At 41.4% G+C, this 16435-nt stretch overlaps 1 protein-coding gene across 5 annotated transcripts in view; it reads left to right on the forward strand.

Moving 5' to 3' along the window:
* Positions 1-463: 463 nt before the first annotated feature.
* Rbp6 (RNA-binding protein 6) overlaps positions 464-16435 on the forward strand; it is a 212987-nt gene continuing 197015 nt past the window's right edge. The window contains exon 1 of one of the 5 annotated variants that reach the window (XM_070207948.1): positions 464-3087. In XM_070207948.1, coding sequence (XP_070064049.1) covers positions 2972-3087 — 116 coding nt within the window. In that variant the 5' untranslated portion in view covers positions 464-2971. The remainder of the gene's footprint in view (positions 3088-16435) is intronic. The other 4 variants (XM_015175638.3, XM_015175639.3, XM_032434387.2 and 1 more) reach the window with 4 other exon arrangements.

The raw sequence follows: 16435 nt of genomic DNA on the forward strand, positions 1-16435 counted from the left end.
GCGCAGTGTAAGCTTTCGAAGCTCAATACAAACGCATTAAGCATAAAGCGCAATGGAAGCAAATGTAACGCTCTTAAGCGTCAGCTCTGCGCTCTTAAGTTGTGGCGTGCGCTCTCACGCTCACACACACACACGCACACACAGACGTACGCACGCTCTCTGCACTGCTTATCACTTATCAGCTGTGCGCTGTGGCTTTTCGGCATAATGCAGCCGGCTGGCTGGTGCACTGTGAACATTTCGCACAGCCTCTGCCGACGTCGTTAGGTTGCCGACGCGGCCGCAAAGCTTCGCTCAACTACAACTACTACAACCAATACAAGTGCAGCGCGTGCTACTGTGACCCGATGCCGCTGTCGCTGTCGCTGCCTCTGCTGCTGCTGCTGCTGCTGCTGCTGCTGCCGCTGCCTCAGTGTCAGTGTGTTGTTTGGGGGCTTCAGCTACGTTGGGGCTGGCTGCCGTGGCCGTGTCTCAGTGTCGTCTTGTTGGTTGTCGCGTTCGTGTGCGCGCACAAAATCAGCAGCAGCAGCAGCAACAGCAACAGCAGCAGCAGCAGTCGAAGCAATTGCAATCGAATAAAGAATATATAAAATTTAGCTCGCTCGTTGCAGTTGCAAGTGAAGTGCGTGCCAGTAACGGCATAAACAACAACACTTAACAACAACAAATTGTTTGTTTATTTGAATCGGGCGACCAGGGCATTGTGTCAATGCAAAATTGACGATTATATAAAAGTGCGCGGCATTCAATTCTAATTACAAACAACGACAAAATAAAGTGCAATTTGAGTGTGTGCATGTGTATGCGTGCGTGTGACTGTGTGAGCCTGTGTGTGTGTGTGTGTGTGTGTGTGTGTGTGTGTGTGCCCGTGAGAGGTGGCAAAGTGTTGTGGGTTTTTTAGGCCAAGTGTTTGTTTTAGGCCGGAAATAAATAAAAATCAGCGACAGCCCTGGCAGCAAGCCCACGCCAGCAGCAATCAGCTTTTGTCGATCGCACGTGCAAAATGGCGGCCGGCCGGCAAAGCCATTAAAGCCAACAACAATATAGCGACAGGAGCAGCAGCTGCAGTCGCAGTCGCTGTCGCAGCGGCAACCTGAAACTCTCCAATTACACACACACACACACACACACATGTCTACACAACGATCGTGGCGCCAACTGGCGGCAGTTTGCTGCAGCTAGTCGATCACTTGTGCTTCGCAAATTTGTCGTTTGATTTTCGCAGCGAATTTTTTTGCTGCTGCTGCCAATTGTCGCAATTGGCGGGTCACGTGTTTGCTGCCGCCGCCAGTTAACTTCTGCTCTCGCTGTAACGGTGCATGTACCGTAACAGCTAACCGTCCCCCCCCCCACCAACCAGGGCGTATGTGTGTGTCGCTTGCATGCTGCGCGTTATTATAAAGCTCGTTGCTATTGTTGTTGTTGTTGTTGTTGTTGTTGTTGTTGCTTGGGGGAGTCAACATGCTGTCCCCATTGCATGCAATGCACTATTTACATATATATACTTATGAGTGTGTGTGTGCGTGTGGGTGTGGGAAGATCAAGGCGTGTATTGAAAACAATGGCAACAGCAACAACAACAAAAAGCGCATTGCTATGAAATCGTTATCGTTTGCGTACTTTTTTTTGCTTTTTCGGTTGCTTTTCAACGCGTTTCGTGAAGTAAAGCTTGTTAAAGGATTTCTAACGGCGCTTTGCGTAGACAGCCGCAAACGCGCACAAAATAAAAATGTCATGGAAGCAGCTTAAGAGATTAAGCTCGGCTGCAGTGTTGTAAAGGGCGTTGCATTTTGCTTTATGCCGAACAACAGCGTGTGGTGACACTGGCCAAGCTTAGCTTATTATTGGAGCGCAGGCAAAGATGCGAGAGCTCAAAAGTAATCCACGCCAAAAGTAATTCCACTCCAAATGCCAATAGGTCCGGTTGAGAAGCGCATAGAAGTCAATGTTTATGAATAAAAAGACAATGTGGTATAGCTGTTGTTCGGTTTGAGAATCGCATAGAAGGACTGAGAAAGCTAACTCAAAGGCATTTATTTTGTTAAGACCTTTGCACTTAATTTGCATCTTTCAGCTTTACCAAAAATGTTTTTGTATTCTTTTTCAAACAGCGATATTCATTGTAACGTATCTAGCTGTAACGCCCCATCCCCCTCACCAGCACCCGCTCAGTCCACGCCTCGCTCAGTTGTTTGAGTTTTACGATTATACGTTTCGAATCATTTGGAATTTACGGGCAGAGGCTACCGACTACAGCAGCTGCTTAGAAATTGCAATTTGTTTTAGGTCTCAGCCAATTTAATGGCGTGATTTTTTGCCGTTGTTTTTGTTGTTGTTGTGTTATTTTTGAAACCAAATTCATTGCAGTAATATGTTGCCTTCAAACCAAATACAACAACAATAGTTAACGCAACGTTTCTAAACATTTCTTTAAAAACTAAAAAAAAAAAAACTAAATAAAAATAAAAATAAAAAAAAAAACAACACCAAATCCAACAACTTGTTAACCAAAAGTGGCCTGCAAAACGAAGCAACAACCCAGAAATGTGATTCAAAGTGCGCAATGTAACAAAAAACGTAAACAATTTTGTTTTGGATAAGCAAAATAATAATAATATTAATAATAATAGTTTAAAAAGCAAAGCCAAATGGAACTCGCGTCGAGTAGCGTATTAGCAGCCATTGTCAATGATTAAAACGGCGTTAGATTGATAGCTCGCAACGTCGCCGTCGCCGGAGTCGCCGTCGTCTTAGTTAGCGTTAGACGTAGATACACACACACACACACATACACACACGCACAGCTCCTACACCAAGCTGTTCGATGCCCGCACAACAGCAGCAGCAGCAGCAACAGTTTTTAGGACATTAACCAAAGCACACACAGTTCCAGAGGACCCAGAGCGAAAGAGAGAGGGAGAGTTAGACAGAGCGAAAGCGAGGGATAGAGAGAGAGAGAAAGATAGCCAACATGGACATCAAGATTGAGCAGCAGCAGCAGCAGCAGCAGCAGCAACAGCAACAGCAGCAGCAACAACAAACGGAGCTGGGACCCGTTTCGCCCTCGGAGGTGCCCAATGATCCTGGGTAAGTGTCGACGTGGACGTGGCATTAATTGTTTTAGTTTTCTATACCCTATGCCCTTTGGTAAAAGCTTTACAAAGCGGCTATATTGACGCTGTGCTAACGTATGTAACAGGCAGCTTTGCTATCATTAAGAATATACATAAGTATATATTCTTGATCAGCATCAACAGCCCACTCGATCTAAGTATCACATCACATCTATTTCTTATCCGAAATCGATAAATATCGCTTACCAGCAGGGGGTTTTGAGTCTGGTAAAAGATCGCTATCAACTTGAATTATTAAAAATGTTTTTTGTTTTTATCAGTTCAAGTTTATTTCATCAATTTGTATCGGGTTTTTCATTATTGTTAACTTCATCTGTTTCTCTGAAATCGATATATATCGATTTAAAGCTTTTCTCTAAAAATATGGCTTTTTCCGTTCCTATCTGTCTGAAGACCTTAATCTAGATACTTTAAGCGGTCATTGAAGCGCGTAAATTTTCCTTACAAAAATTGTTTATTTCTCCTTTTTCTTTAAAATCGATTAATATCGATTAATCGAGAAATGCCGATTTAGTCACTAGCGACTTGTAATTTAAAAATAGGCTCTTGTTATCCGATAAAGTTTATTTCCAATATTTTTGTTCCATCTGTTACTCTGAAATCGATAAATATCGATTTTAAGCTTTTATCTATATGGATCTAGGCTACGAAGTCCTAAAATTTTAAAACCAGTTCTTGTGTATCATATTCAGTTTATTTAAGTTTATTTGCTGAGCTCCGTCTGCTTCTACGAAATCGATAAACCGATAACCGTTTCAAGCATCTAGTTTTTAAGTATTTATCGATAACGATCTAGTCATGTCTGCCTGCCTCTGTCGACTTAAGATTCTACAAAGAAGTTCTAGCATATCAGATCTCCAGTTTATCTATAATAATTTTTATTACACGTATAGGGTACCTGCTAGTCGGGCATTTGGGACACTTGGCGCGCTGTTGCTTGTTTTAGTTTTAAGTTGTCATTATTGAAGCCAAGTGCGAAACGCCCACGCGACTGAAGTGCCTCGGCCTCTGCCCCCCCGCAACAGTGAGTGTTGAACTGTTGACAGAAACTTTTTCTGTGTCAACTGCCCAGCCGGATGAGAGACTGTGGCCCGCCCCCCACTGCCTTCTCCGTCGTCACCTAGCAGCCATACATCCCTGGCTGTCCCTACGCTGAAACTAATTAGAAAACAATTTGCTAAGGACATCAAAATTCAATTAAAGCCATTGAGTTTAGTGCTTTAGTGCACTGCAGTTGGCAACGTCCCGAACTGGCCACGACTCGCATTTAGTCCAGTTTACCCCATTGGCAACAGTTTATTATTATCCTGCTCGGAGCCCAAAGCTAGTTTGTGTGTGTCTGTGTGCCTGAAATGGGTTAAGTTGTGATTGCGGTGTCATATGCAGCAGATTAATTGCAAGCTGCATTGCTGATAATTTGCATCAGTTGTGCTTTTTGGGCGCAAACTGTCAGAAAGTCAGACAACGCAAATGAATGGCAAATGATTGGCACTAAACTGGGCTAAATGAGCTGAAAGAGCATGTACGAGTTTGAAGGCTAAATTAGAGCCAAGTGTGATATGTGCGAAATATATATTGAACAGGTGAACACCAAATGACAGATGTTTGCGGCAAATGTAGGCAACTAATGAGTCTTTGAGAAGCGCAAAGAAGGGCGCAATTATGCAATCGAGAGCTGTCGTGCTTGGGTTGCTTGGCTGGAAAAGCGAGTTTGAGCGTGATTTTGTGGAAAAATTAATGATACATTTTTTTTGGAAGTTTAATATTCTATATTTAATTATATAACTACGAATATAAATCAATTATATTGCTGTAAAAACATAAGTAAATTGGTTGGGTGGCTTTTTATAAGCTACTCCCAGTCAAAGCAGCAATTGTATGTTTGAGAAGCGCAAAGAAAGGCGCAATTGTGTGCTGTGCTTGGCTTTAAGAGTGAATTTGACGTTTACAGACACAGTTAAATATTTTATACTCTATTCCAAGGGAATATAAATCAAGTTTAATGCTTTTAAATCCAAGTAAGCTAATTGTTTGTACGGCTTTTTCATTAGCAACTCGCAGTTTAAGCGAATGAAACAAAGATTGGTTGCGTCTTTTATCCAAAAATAAATACCACACAACGAGAAAACGCCCAATTAAGTGGGATATTTTTGTCAACAAGTGACAAGACAATTGAATAAAATAGCGCGAAGACGTCTGCACATAAATGATCAGCACGAGCTGTGAAAAATAACGACTAATTTATTTCTTTTGCGAAATCTTTTAGTTTCTTGTTGTGTGCAAATCATTTAAGTTAACAAAATATATAATTATATACTTTAGATGAACAAAATAAAATTATAAATTGGAAATCTTAGAAAGGGTACAAACGTGATTAGGGTAAAACGTGCTCTTTCTTTCCAAATTGCGAATCTTCAACAATATGAAATAGGTTTAAAATCAAAGTTTCTAAATGGCGAGAGTATATATAAAAATAGGTGAGAGTGCTTCGGTAGGGATTGCCCGACTAGATAATACCCTGAACCTTCTTATACAGTAGAGAAAGAGAGAGAGAGGTAGTTAGAGAAAATCATAGTTTCTAGAAGCAACAAAAGAGCTACGCATCAGTTGAATGTAGATCTAAAAAAACAGAGCAGAGTTCAACATTGTGAATTGTCTTCCATCACTTCACATTTCAGTTCCAGCAAATTGCGCCCGATAATCAGCAGCGGCATCTGCAACTGCAACTGCAACTGCAAAATGCAACTGCAACAGACGCTGCAAATGCAACTGGGCCGCTTTCCATGCCGCTGCCTTCTGCCGCTGCCTTCTGCCTTTTGCCATATGGCCGCAAACGCTGTCGCCGTCGTCGCAACCCATTGAACACGCAAAGCCTATAAATTATGCAGTTCATGCTTATATAGCATATGCACCTATATCTCTAGAGATAGACAGATAGATATACATATATAAATATATATTTATGTGGAAAATGTGTGCATATATCTATTATCGAAGCGCTGCAAATTGTATAACCCGAGCGAATTTCAGCACTCCGCAAAGGGTAAGCGCTGAACTGGCCCCCAGCTCATCTTGTCTAGCTGCATTAGTTGGCCAACACACACACACACATTCGCACACACACACACACACACACGAAAATAGGCTCTGCTGGCAGCGGCATTTTCGGGGCACATCCCAGAGAGCAGCTACAGCCACCGGATAAAAGAAATGGATCACCTGCTGCTGGCAGCTCCACGCTCGACACACGACGTCGACGTCGACGTTGGCGTCGCAGCAGCAGCTCTGGGCGACGGCAGGTGCAACAGGCAGCAGCAGGCAGGCAGGCAACATTGGGGCAATGTCTGCGATGGCGACGCGAATGGCAAATGCAGCACCTAGCGAATGTTGAATGCATAAATCTTGAATTAATGTAAAATACCTTTTGATGACGCTGCGAGATACACAAGCAAACGCACACGCACACGCACACGCGCACACTCACTCACTCGCACAGATACAAATGTATCTTTTAGCGCTAGCGTTGTGCAATTTTGCAAATACCGCTCGGCATATGCACTGCGAACACAATTCCATTCACAGTTTTCTTTCGTCGACGATCGCCGCGTCACGGCTCAGTAAATTTGGACCGTCCTCTATTCAACGTACGTACCCCAAACGCAGGCTCCCCCCCCTGTCCCGCCCCGCCCCCAGCATTCACCTAGCCGGCTACTTTATAAATCTTTTGAAGGGCCCCGAAACGAAAAGATTTGCAGCGCGCAAAGCGGCAAAGTAAATAAACACAAATGCGAAACAACGCGCAAAGAAATGAATAAAAAAAAAAATAAATAAAAAAAAATTAAAAAAAATATAAATAAATAAAAAGAACACAACAAATAAAACAACATCGAAAGAAATAACTAAATAAATGCCCTGCTATTAATACAATTCACTTTGCCAATGTATTTTTAGTACAAATACAAAAAAAAAGCGAAAAAAAAAACAAACACTAGTCTTATGGAAGACACAAATGATGCACTACTGGAATACCCTAGAAAGCACTTTGAATTTTTTTAGAATAAATTAGTGAGGTAAATTTTTTGAATATGAAATATTATTTTATATATGTTGTATTCCGAGATAAAATTTTATAAAAAAATATAATTTATCTTGGGATTGGCATATCAATATTATATAGTGTTGAAAAATGTTGAAAATGCGGAAAGTCAATATAATGTAGTGTTGAGAAATGTTAAAAAGACAAGTCGAATAGGGTTCTAATATGTATGCTGCATGTTCAGTGCTAAATTCGATGTTTTGAGATAATATAATATACTGAAAAGAAAAGTTTAAAAAATAATTTTTCTACTTTCCTCTTATGTTTTCATTCTGCTCGGTAGTTCGATGCCTGCGCTTGAATCAGCGTATAATGCATATAAATATTATTTTTAACATTTTAAAACTTTAAAAATAAACAAAAATAGTGTAGCCCCTACTCATTTTCTTATTCACGCTAGATATGAGGTGGAAATATTTTTGTAAAGTTTTCGAATTTTTTAATTATTAATAATTAGTTTTATTATTGTAACTTTTTGTTGCTTGCGATAAACAAACAAGCGCCCAACATATTCTAGTATGTTGTTCATTATATTGCAGTCAACTATTTTAGCTAATCTGATGATCATTTCAAATAGATCGCTGATTTACAGGGTATAGAAAATGAGCTACGACTGGCATGCGAGTTCGACAATTATCCATTACAACTGACACGCGGGTATACTAAAAAAAAAAAACATTGAAAAAAAAAAAAATAAAGGAAAATAAATAAAAATAAAATTGAAAAATGAAACAAAAAAACATTGCGAAGTGTCGCAAACATTGCGGTCTTTCGTCGTCATCGTCGTCGTCGCTCTGGCTAAGCCCATGGCCCCCACCGCCAGCTGCAGGCCGCATCATTTGACGCGTGTGCCTGGCCCGAAAAACTGCAGAATGCAACTGCAACTGGCAACTGGCAACTGGCAACTGCAACTTGCAATTGGAAATGCAATTGCACTCGCTGCTCTTTTCCGTAATTGTCGTTTTGTTCTTGTCTATGGCCGCTTGTAATTGTGGCTTTGTTACGTTTTTCGTAAATTGATTCATTGTACACGGTCGTCGCCGTTGCAAACCCTTCCCCTTTGCCCGTTGCCCGTTGCCCGCTGGCCGTGCATCGGATCGGGGCTCGCTGTAATTGCTTTCAAATGATTTTGTGTCGCTGTGTGCGCAATTCCATATTGTTGTCGTCATTTTTGGTTTATAACCGCCGTCTGCCTGCCAATAAGCTCTCATTCTGTATGCATAATGAGACCTGTGGCAATTTGTGCCCAGAGGGCAGGTAGTCATTAGCACAAAGTGTTCCAGTGTGCCACGTTGCGCGCCGCCAAAAATCAGCGCTATGTGCGGATTTTATTACCCTAAGCCGTTTAACAACACTGGTCGGCGATCAATGCTGTTTGCCTATCGATAACAGTTGTTAGCGGCGTTTAAATTAAGCCAGATTTTTGTATCAGGTAATGATGGCGTACAATAACCTTTTTAATTAATATGTATACATACTTTATTTACAATTTAATTTATTGTCTTAAGCCGCTTTCCGGCACTGGTCGGTTGTCGTCGCTGTTTGCCTATCGATAACAGCTGACAGTTCCACCTCTAGCCAAGATTACTTTCAATTTGTTAAGCAATGTGAATGAGCCTTTCATTTAATTTATAACAATTATTTGTTTCCCATAAGTTACAAGTTTTGCTCACATTCCTAAAGCATAACGTTTAACAACACTGCCCGCTGATCAATGCCGTTTGCCTGTCGATAACAGCTGAGCAACAGTTGACAGCGGGTGTCGCCAGCACAAGTCAACGTTGTTTACAATTATTTTTTTAATGCAAGTATTGTTTTCACATAAATAGGCTTTTGAATTAATAGACACAAATTGCTCATTCACAAATATTTACATGTGTGTATGTGCACAAAAGGCTGCAGGCATTTTGCTGTACAATAATTTTAATTTCGTGCTGCATTTGTTATTCGCTTTTAGCATGTTTTTTGTTTTGTTTTTGTTTTTGTTTTGCCTTGTTAGTCATGTGCATAAATTAGCTTTGACTTAAATATGTGATTGCCTGGTGTTTACAAATGTTTTATGGGCAATTACGTACTAATATTGTGCCACTGTAAATGACAGTGTTGTGAACTGCTGCAATGCAAGCGTTGCTTACATGAAGCGACTGTTAAAGTGCGTTTACATGGAGCTGCTATGTTACAGTGCGTGATTCTGTTAGTTGAGACTATGGAACTAGAAATGGCAGTGTTGAAAAGTGTATTGCAAAAGCAAGGCCAACTTCAATCAGCTGTAAACGCTTAGCTAACTGTGCGTGCGATAACTGGAACTGTAAAGTTATTGTGCTGAGTTCTGTTAGTTAATATTCTCGAAAAATGCCAGTGAATTTAAGGCTTAAGGTGTGAATGTGCATCCAAAGTTATGTTAAGGCGCTTGGCTCTGTTAGTTAACATCACTGGAAATGGAAGTGCTGTCAACTGTGTTGTAAGACGAGGCTACCTTTTAGCTGATATTAAAGCTAAGCTAACATCGGACTGTCATGTTACAGTGCTTTGTTCTGTTAGTTAACATTGTCCCACTGTAAGTGACAGTGTTGTGAACTGTTCTTGTAAACACGACGCTTACTTCAACCTGATATTAAAGCTTAGTTTTTTTTTGCATGAACGTGTTTACATGGTGCTCTTATGCTACAGTGCTTGGTTCTGCTTGTCTACTTCGGGCACTTTCAACCGCAAAAAAGAAACTTCATTTTATCCAATTGACATTATCAAAATTCAATTTACAATCTCCGGTACACACACACACACACACACGGAGAAAGGGAAAAAGGAGTTAGAGAAACTTATATTCGCTCTGACAAGGCATTTGCGAAACTTTTCATTTGCTTTAGCTGCACTTTTGGGTAAACAGTTCGATTAAAATGGCGCAACTTGACAGGCACGCTTTTGTGGGCATGAGGAGGGTTGGGAAATGTGGTATGGGGGGAAATGCCTGAATTGCTTTAGCCTAAAAGTATATAGATATAATGCACTTATACAAATACAAACACATATATATGTGTGTATTTATTTCCACTATCCTTTTCAAATCAAAGCAAACTTTTGCCGTTGCCGTTTGCTGCTAAATGCAGTCATAACTTTTGGCAGCAGCCGAGAGCCAGAGCGGCGTCCAAGGGGGAGAGAGAGCGCGAACGAGGAAAAGTGCAAGCCGCCATTAGAAAATCCATGTGCCAGGGCCAGGGCCAGGGCCAGCGGCGGCCGGGTAGCGGGCGGCCTGTAACGCTTTATTGGACGTCGCATTTGCCGCCTACAAGACGCGGCCTTACGCAATAGTAGGAGCAAAAAAAAAAAAAGAATATCACATATGAGCGGCACAGAAAAGTTGCTCTATCTGGCGGCTAAGAAAAATGTATCGCCAGCGATTTGCACAATGCATCCTTTCAACCGCAAAGTGCAGCAAGCGCCCGCCCAACGCCCACCGCCCAACGCCCACCATATTCATTATACATAAATTGCATGTAGGGCACAGCGGAATTGCTTTAAATGAGCCAAAAGCCCGCGCGCCGAACGAAGCGTATCCCAATTTAGGCTCTCTCCCTCACTCTCTCTCTCTCTCTCGCTGTGGCATGCCGCCGGTGCCGTTCCAGACCCAGTCGCCGGTTGTCCGCCGGCAATCGCTGCCCGACGCCCGTCCGCTTGCCTTGAGCAGTTCGTGTATTTAGCTTTCCGCACGATTAAATCGATGCAACTGTAAAAGTTCTTTTTCTATTACGCACACACACAGAGTGGGTAGAGTGGGTGGAGTGGGCGGAGTGGGAGTGGGGAGTGGCTTCTGCCATGGCCATCTAACAGTGGGCGCTGCATATAAAACATGGCCTGAGCTCAACATTTAGACGTTGCTCGAGCTTTGTCTGGCACCTTTCAGTGCCGCCGCCGCCGAACCCCCTCTCCCCCCTCCCCGCGATGCCACCCGCTGCCCATGCCGCCCGCAGCCATGCCCCAGTTGCGTGTAGTGCCCCCTGCCAGGACAGACTTGCCTTGAATGTGTCGCCTACTCAGACAATTGTCGTGTGTGGCAAACATATTTATGCTTTAGCATAGCTCCGGCTTTCGCTCAGTGCTTCAGCTTCAGTTTTTAGTTTTGTCCATATACACAAAGCAAAAAGGTTGTAACCACGCTGCAATTGCAGCAACTCTTCATCATCATCTCTCTCGCCAGTTCCATATCCATTTCCATTTCCATTCCAGGCAGCTTGTTGTTGCCGCATTTTGATGATGTTGTTGATAGCCGCACATGATAGTCATCGGGCGTTTTGACTTCACCGGGAGTCAAATTGTCCAGAGGTTTCTGTGTGTGTGCACATGTGTAGAGGAAAAATGAAAAAGAATAGAAAGCCATACAATATACACATGCCATACAACGACTAACGAATACGCTTGCCTAAGTATTTAATAAAAACTATTTTTTTCAAATATAAAAATCTTAGATCATGTACAATTTCTGAAAATGGTCTTGACTGTAAGAGAATTATAATACTTAGTTTGCATTTCGTTAAGCTTATAATAGTTTAAAGTTTTTCAATGTTTCCATCTGCAATGAAATCCGGTGAAATTTGCAATGTAAATGAGTATCCAACACTGGTTTGATTTCAGTTTCACACAGAATCCAAATACTTATACATTCACATGCTCGTCAAGCTTTGATCGCATAGAATATATAAATTAAATTAATGCAGCTTCTCTTTTTCATATCCACACATTTCCATATTTGACAAGCGTGTCAAACTGCCTTGTAGATTTAAGAGGGCTTAACATTCATATATCTGCTAGCTTTTACAACTTTAACACTAAAAGTGAATGTAATGATTGCGTCTTCCCTTACACGCAACTATATATATTTACCATGAATGTTAAACTACCTTGTAAACTTTGAATATAAAACTTTCATAGCAAACTTAATATAATACAAATTTCGCTTCTCTTTTACGCACTTTGATATTTGCAATGCATGTCAAACTGCATTGTAAACTTTGAATGCTTGCAAATTTATATCTTTGAACAAGCTTGAACATGTTCATTAAAAAAGGCAAAGATCGTAAAGACAAATTGAATGTAATGATTGCAGCTGCTCTTCCACACACCTTCACATTTACCATGCATGTTAAACTGCCTTGTAAACTTTAAATGCATTTGTTTAGGGTATTTCAAATGGTTAGCAAAAGATTGTGCATTGGTTTGTGTGGTCTGGCGTTTATATGCATGAAAAACTCTTTTATAATTTGTTTAAAGACCAGCCATTAGAACGCCAGGGGAAGGGTGAGAGCAAAATAGAATTGTGTGGCGTTCAAAGCGCGTATATGCAATGGGAATCGATATGTTAATAGTCACAACACAATATGCTGTGATATTCTGTGTGGAAATAAATGGGATTTCTTGATTTTATTAACATTTGATTGCAAATTTTATTTATAATATTAAAGTTTATGAGATATTTATCATATATTTATTGAAAATTTGTTTATTGAACTTTAACCAACCAATTTCTATGGATAGTATGGATACATATAATGCCCAACCAACTCAGACTTGGACTTGGTGCCAACTTTTCAATCAATCGAGGGATTTGTTGTTGCATAAAATATATTCGTGAATCATTTGTGTGTTTGCTTCCTCAGGTACAATATTATACAACATAGAGAATATATCAGCAAACAAAACTCATAAGATAAACTTAAAAGAAATTTAAATTTGTAAAACATTCAACAAGTAAGTGTAAAGCGTCTCTGGATTTGCATACGAACGCAAAACTTCACGCAACAATTCTTTGACTTTTATTTCCAATAAGACGGAATAGATTTTCCAAGAACGTTTCTCAAACGAATTTGACAACAGATGTAGGAAAACGAGCTTAAGGTCGAACGGATGGTAAACAACATTCAGTTAGTCCGTTAGTCAGCTATTCAGTCGGTCAATCAACTGTCAATCAGCTTGTCAGTCAGTGAGTAAGTCATTCAGATGATCAATCAGCCAATCAGTCAGTCATTCAGGAATTCGGTTTGTCAGTAAGTCAGTCTATCAGTAAATCAGTCAGTCCGTCAGTCAGTGCGTAATTAAGTCAATCAACCAATCAATCAATTTGTTAGTCAGTCAGTCAATCATTCCGTCAGTGGGGCATTCAGATTGTCAGTCAATCAGTCAGTCAGTCGCCTATCGACTCGGCTTTTGATACGAATCATCAACATATATTTTATTTGCTGGGCAAAGTCTTCTCTTCGCTCTGAGCGACTCTCGCTCTCTTTGCTGATCGTGCTCAAGTCATTCCTCAATTCTCTTCTCTCACAAACTTGCCACGCTCAATTGCGCTTGCAACCGGGCCAAGTCGCTTGCTGCCCCGTCCCGGTTCCCGTTACCGGCAAAAAGCCCAACCGAATTGACCATCCACAAGTTGTTCGCATATTCGCATTGCATAACGTTGGCCCATTTGCAGTTGCCTTTTTGTCACACACACACACACACACACACTCACCAACACACACACATAGTCAGAGACTGTGTGCAGCGTGCAACTGCTGCATTTTGCGGGCACTCCAGACGTCGGGCGAGCGTTCGCCCTTTTGTGCTCGGCCCCCGGTCCGCTCACATAATTTGTCATGTGAAAAATTACTAAAGTTACAAGATCTGCACTTTTATTTCCATGTGTGTGGCGACTTCTCGCTGCATCTGCGTGTGCAACCCGTCGAGAGGGGGGTGGGGGCGGCTGCTGTTTTGCTATTTTCTTGCCTCTCGTTTATGTGTATTATTTATATTTTTTTTCTACATTTTTTCAACTTTTTTTTTCGTTACTATTTTGCACATTTTTCTATTCAACAATGAAGCCACAATAGAAAAACGTCAACTAGTGCAGGGAACACAGCGTGAGTGGCACAGGGTTATGCAGGAGAGGGGGGGGGGGGGGGGTGAATAGGTGTGTGTGTGTGCAAGCGAGAGGGCAACAAAATTTTCTATGCGCATAGAAAGTCTGAACGGATTTTGAATGGCAAACAAGCGGCAAACGGCGGCGTTCGTGGAGGCGCGGAAGAGAAGGGAAGTGTCGGGCGGGCGGTACGCTTTATAAAGAGCAAAGCCCAGAACTCAAACCGAGAGCTCAGAGCCAAAGCCGGGCCAGAGCCAAAGTCACAGCCAGATAGAGAGAAAGAGAGAACGAGAGAGAGAGAGAGAGAGTGCGAGGCGGCAGTGAATGGGCGACGACTTGCGCATGAATGGCACAAGTAGGTGTGCGAGTGTGTGTGCAACTGTGCGTGTGTGTGTGCATGTGTGGGTGGTTGGGTGGTTGGGTGCGTGGCCCGTGCTTGGGCTTGGGGATCTGGCTCTGGTTCGTTTGCAGGCCTATAGAAAAGTGACGTGCGCTTTACAATTATTTCGTAATGCAAGCAAATGTGACCGAGGCATTCAGCCCTGGAGGGCCACCAAGAGGCGTGGCAACCGTTCGCCCAGTCGACCACCACCCGCCGCCCGCCAACCACGCGTTAGACTATCTGCCGCTGCTGCGACGTCAGCGTTGACAAATGTCAGTCGGTGGTTGCACTACTAATCGGACATGTTGCGTTGACTTGTTTATGACTGCCAGCTTAGCACGCACATAAACACATTCACAACACCCACACCAACACACCAACACACACACGCACACACTCGAGACGTGTTGTGTGTTATGTTTGCGGACTTGTGGGAAATCTGTAAATAGCTGCAAAAACTAGAAGCCATCGACGTCGCCCAAGAGACAAAGCACTCGTCATCAAAGTTGTTGTCGTGCTTGATGCTCCCACAGTTCTTGTTTTTTTTTTATTATTGTTGTTGTTGTCGCCCGGCATTGCCCGCGGGGATAAAAACAGCCAGCCAGCCAGCCAGATAGGCAACAATACAATCAACACATTGACTGCGATTTTTGTTGCGGCGCACGCGGCGTATGCGTAATCTTTGACATATTATATTCTTATCCATTTTCGCGCAGTTGCTTTAAATCATTTACGCTGCAAGCCGCCAAAAACAAAGTCAGTGGCTCGACCAAATTCGTATAAAAATGTAAACCTCGAAATTCTCATTGAGACATGCATCCAAATTTCCCTATCTCAGAACTCGGTCAAAACTCAACCGATTTTAACGAGATTTGGTTTTTTATTCATGATTTCGCCTCTATTTTAATTTGCCATTTAAATCTGGCAACATGTTTTTTGGTCGAAAATCATGTCCTAAAATTGAATATAGCCAAGAAATCAGATATAGTAATAAGTTGAAATTTCCCCTTCTCAGAACTCGGTCAAAACTCAACCGATTTTAACGAGATTACGTTTTTTATTCGTGGTTTTGCCTCTAGTTTAATTTGGCATTTAAATCTGGCAACATGTTTTTTGGTCGAAAATCATGCTCAATGTGGCACCCTAAAATCGAATATAGCCAAGAAATCGGATATAGTTATAAGTTGAAATTTCCCCTTCTCATAACTCGGTCAAAACTAAACTGATTTAAACGAGATTTAGTTTTTTTATATTGTTTTGCCCCTAGTTTAATTTGGCGTTTAAATCTGGCAACATGTTTTTTGGTCGAAAATCATGTCTCAATATGGCACCCTAAAATCGAATATAGCCAAGAAATCGGATATAGTTATAAGTTGAAATTTCCCCTTCTCATAACTCGGTCAAAACTCAACCGATTTCAACGAGATTTGGTTTTTTATTCATGGTTTTGCCTCTATTTTAATTTGGCATTAAAATCTGGCAACATGTTTTTTGGTCGAAAATCATGTCTCAATGTGGCACCCTCAAATCGAATATAGTCAAGAAATCGGATATAGTAATAAGTTAAAATTTCCTTTTCTCATAACTCGGTCAAAACTCAACCGATTTTAACGAGATTTCGTTTTTTATTCATGGTTTTGCCTCTATTTTAATTTGGCATTTAAATCTGGCAACATGTTTTATGGTCGAAATTCATGTCAAAATGTTGATCTCCGAAATTGGATATAGTCATGGGTCGAAATTTCCCCTTCTCATAACTCGGTCAAAACTCAACCGATTTTAACAAGATTTGGTTTATTACTCATGGTTTTGCCTCTAGTTTAATTTGGCATTTAAATCTGGCAACATGTTTTTTGGTCGAAAATCATGTTTCAATGTGGCACCCTAAAATCAAATATAGCCAAGAAATCGGATATAGTTATAAGTTGAAATTT

This window comes from Drosophila virilis, chromosome 3, assembly GCF_030788295.1.
Source record: "Drosophila virilis strain 15010-1051.87 chromosome 3, Dvir_AGI_RSII-ME, whole genome shotgun sequence".
NCBI classification, from domain to species: domain Eukaryota; kingdom Metazoa; phylum Arthropoda; class Insecta; order Diptera; family Drosophilidae; genus Drosophila; species Drosophila virilis.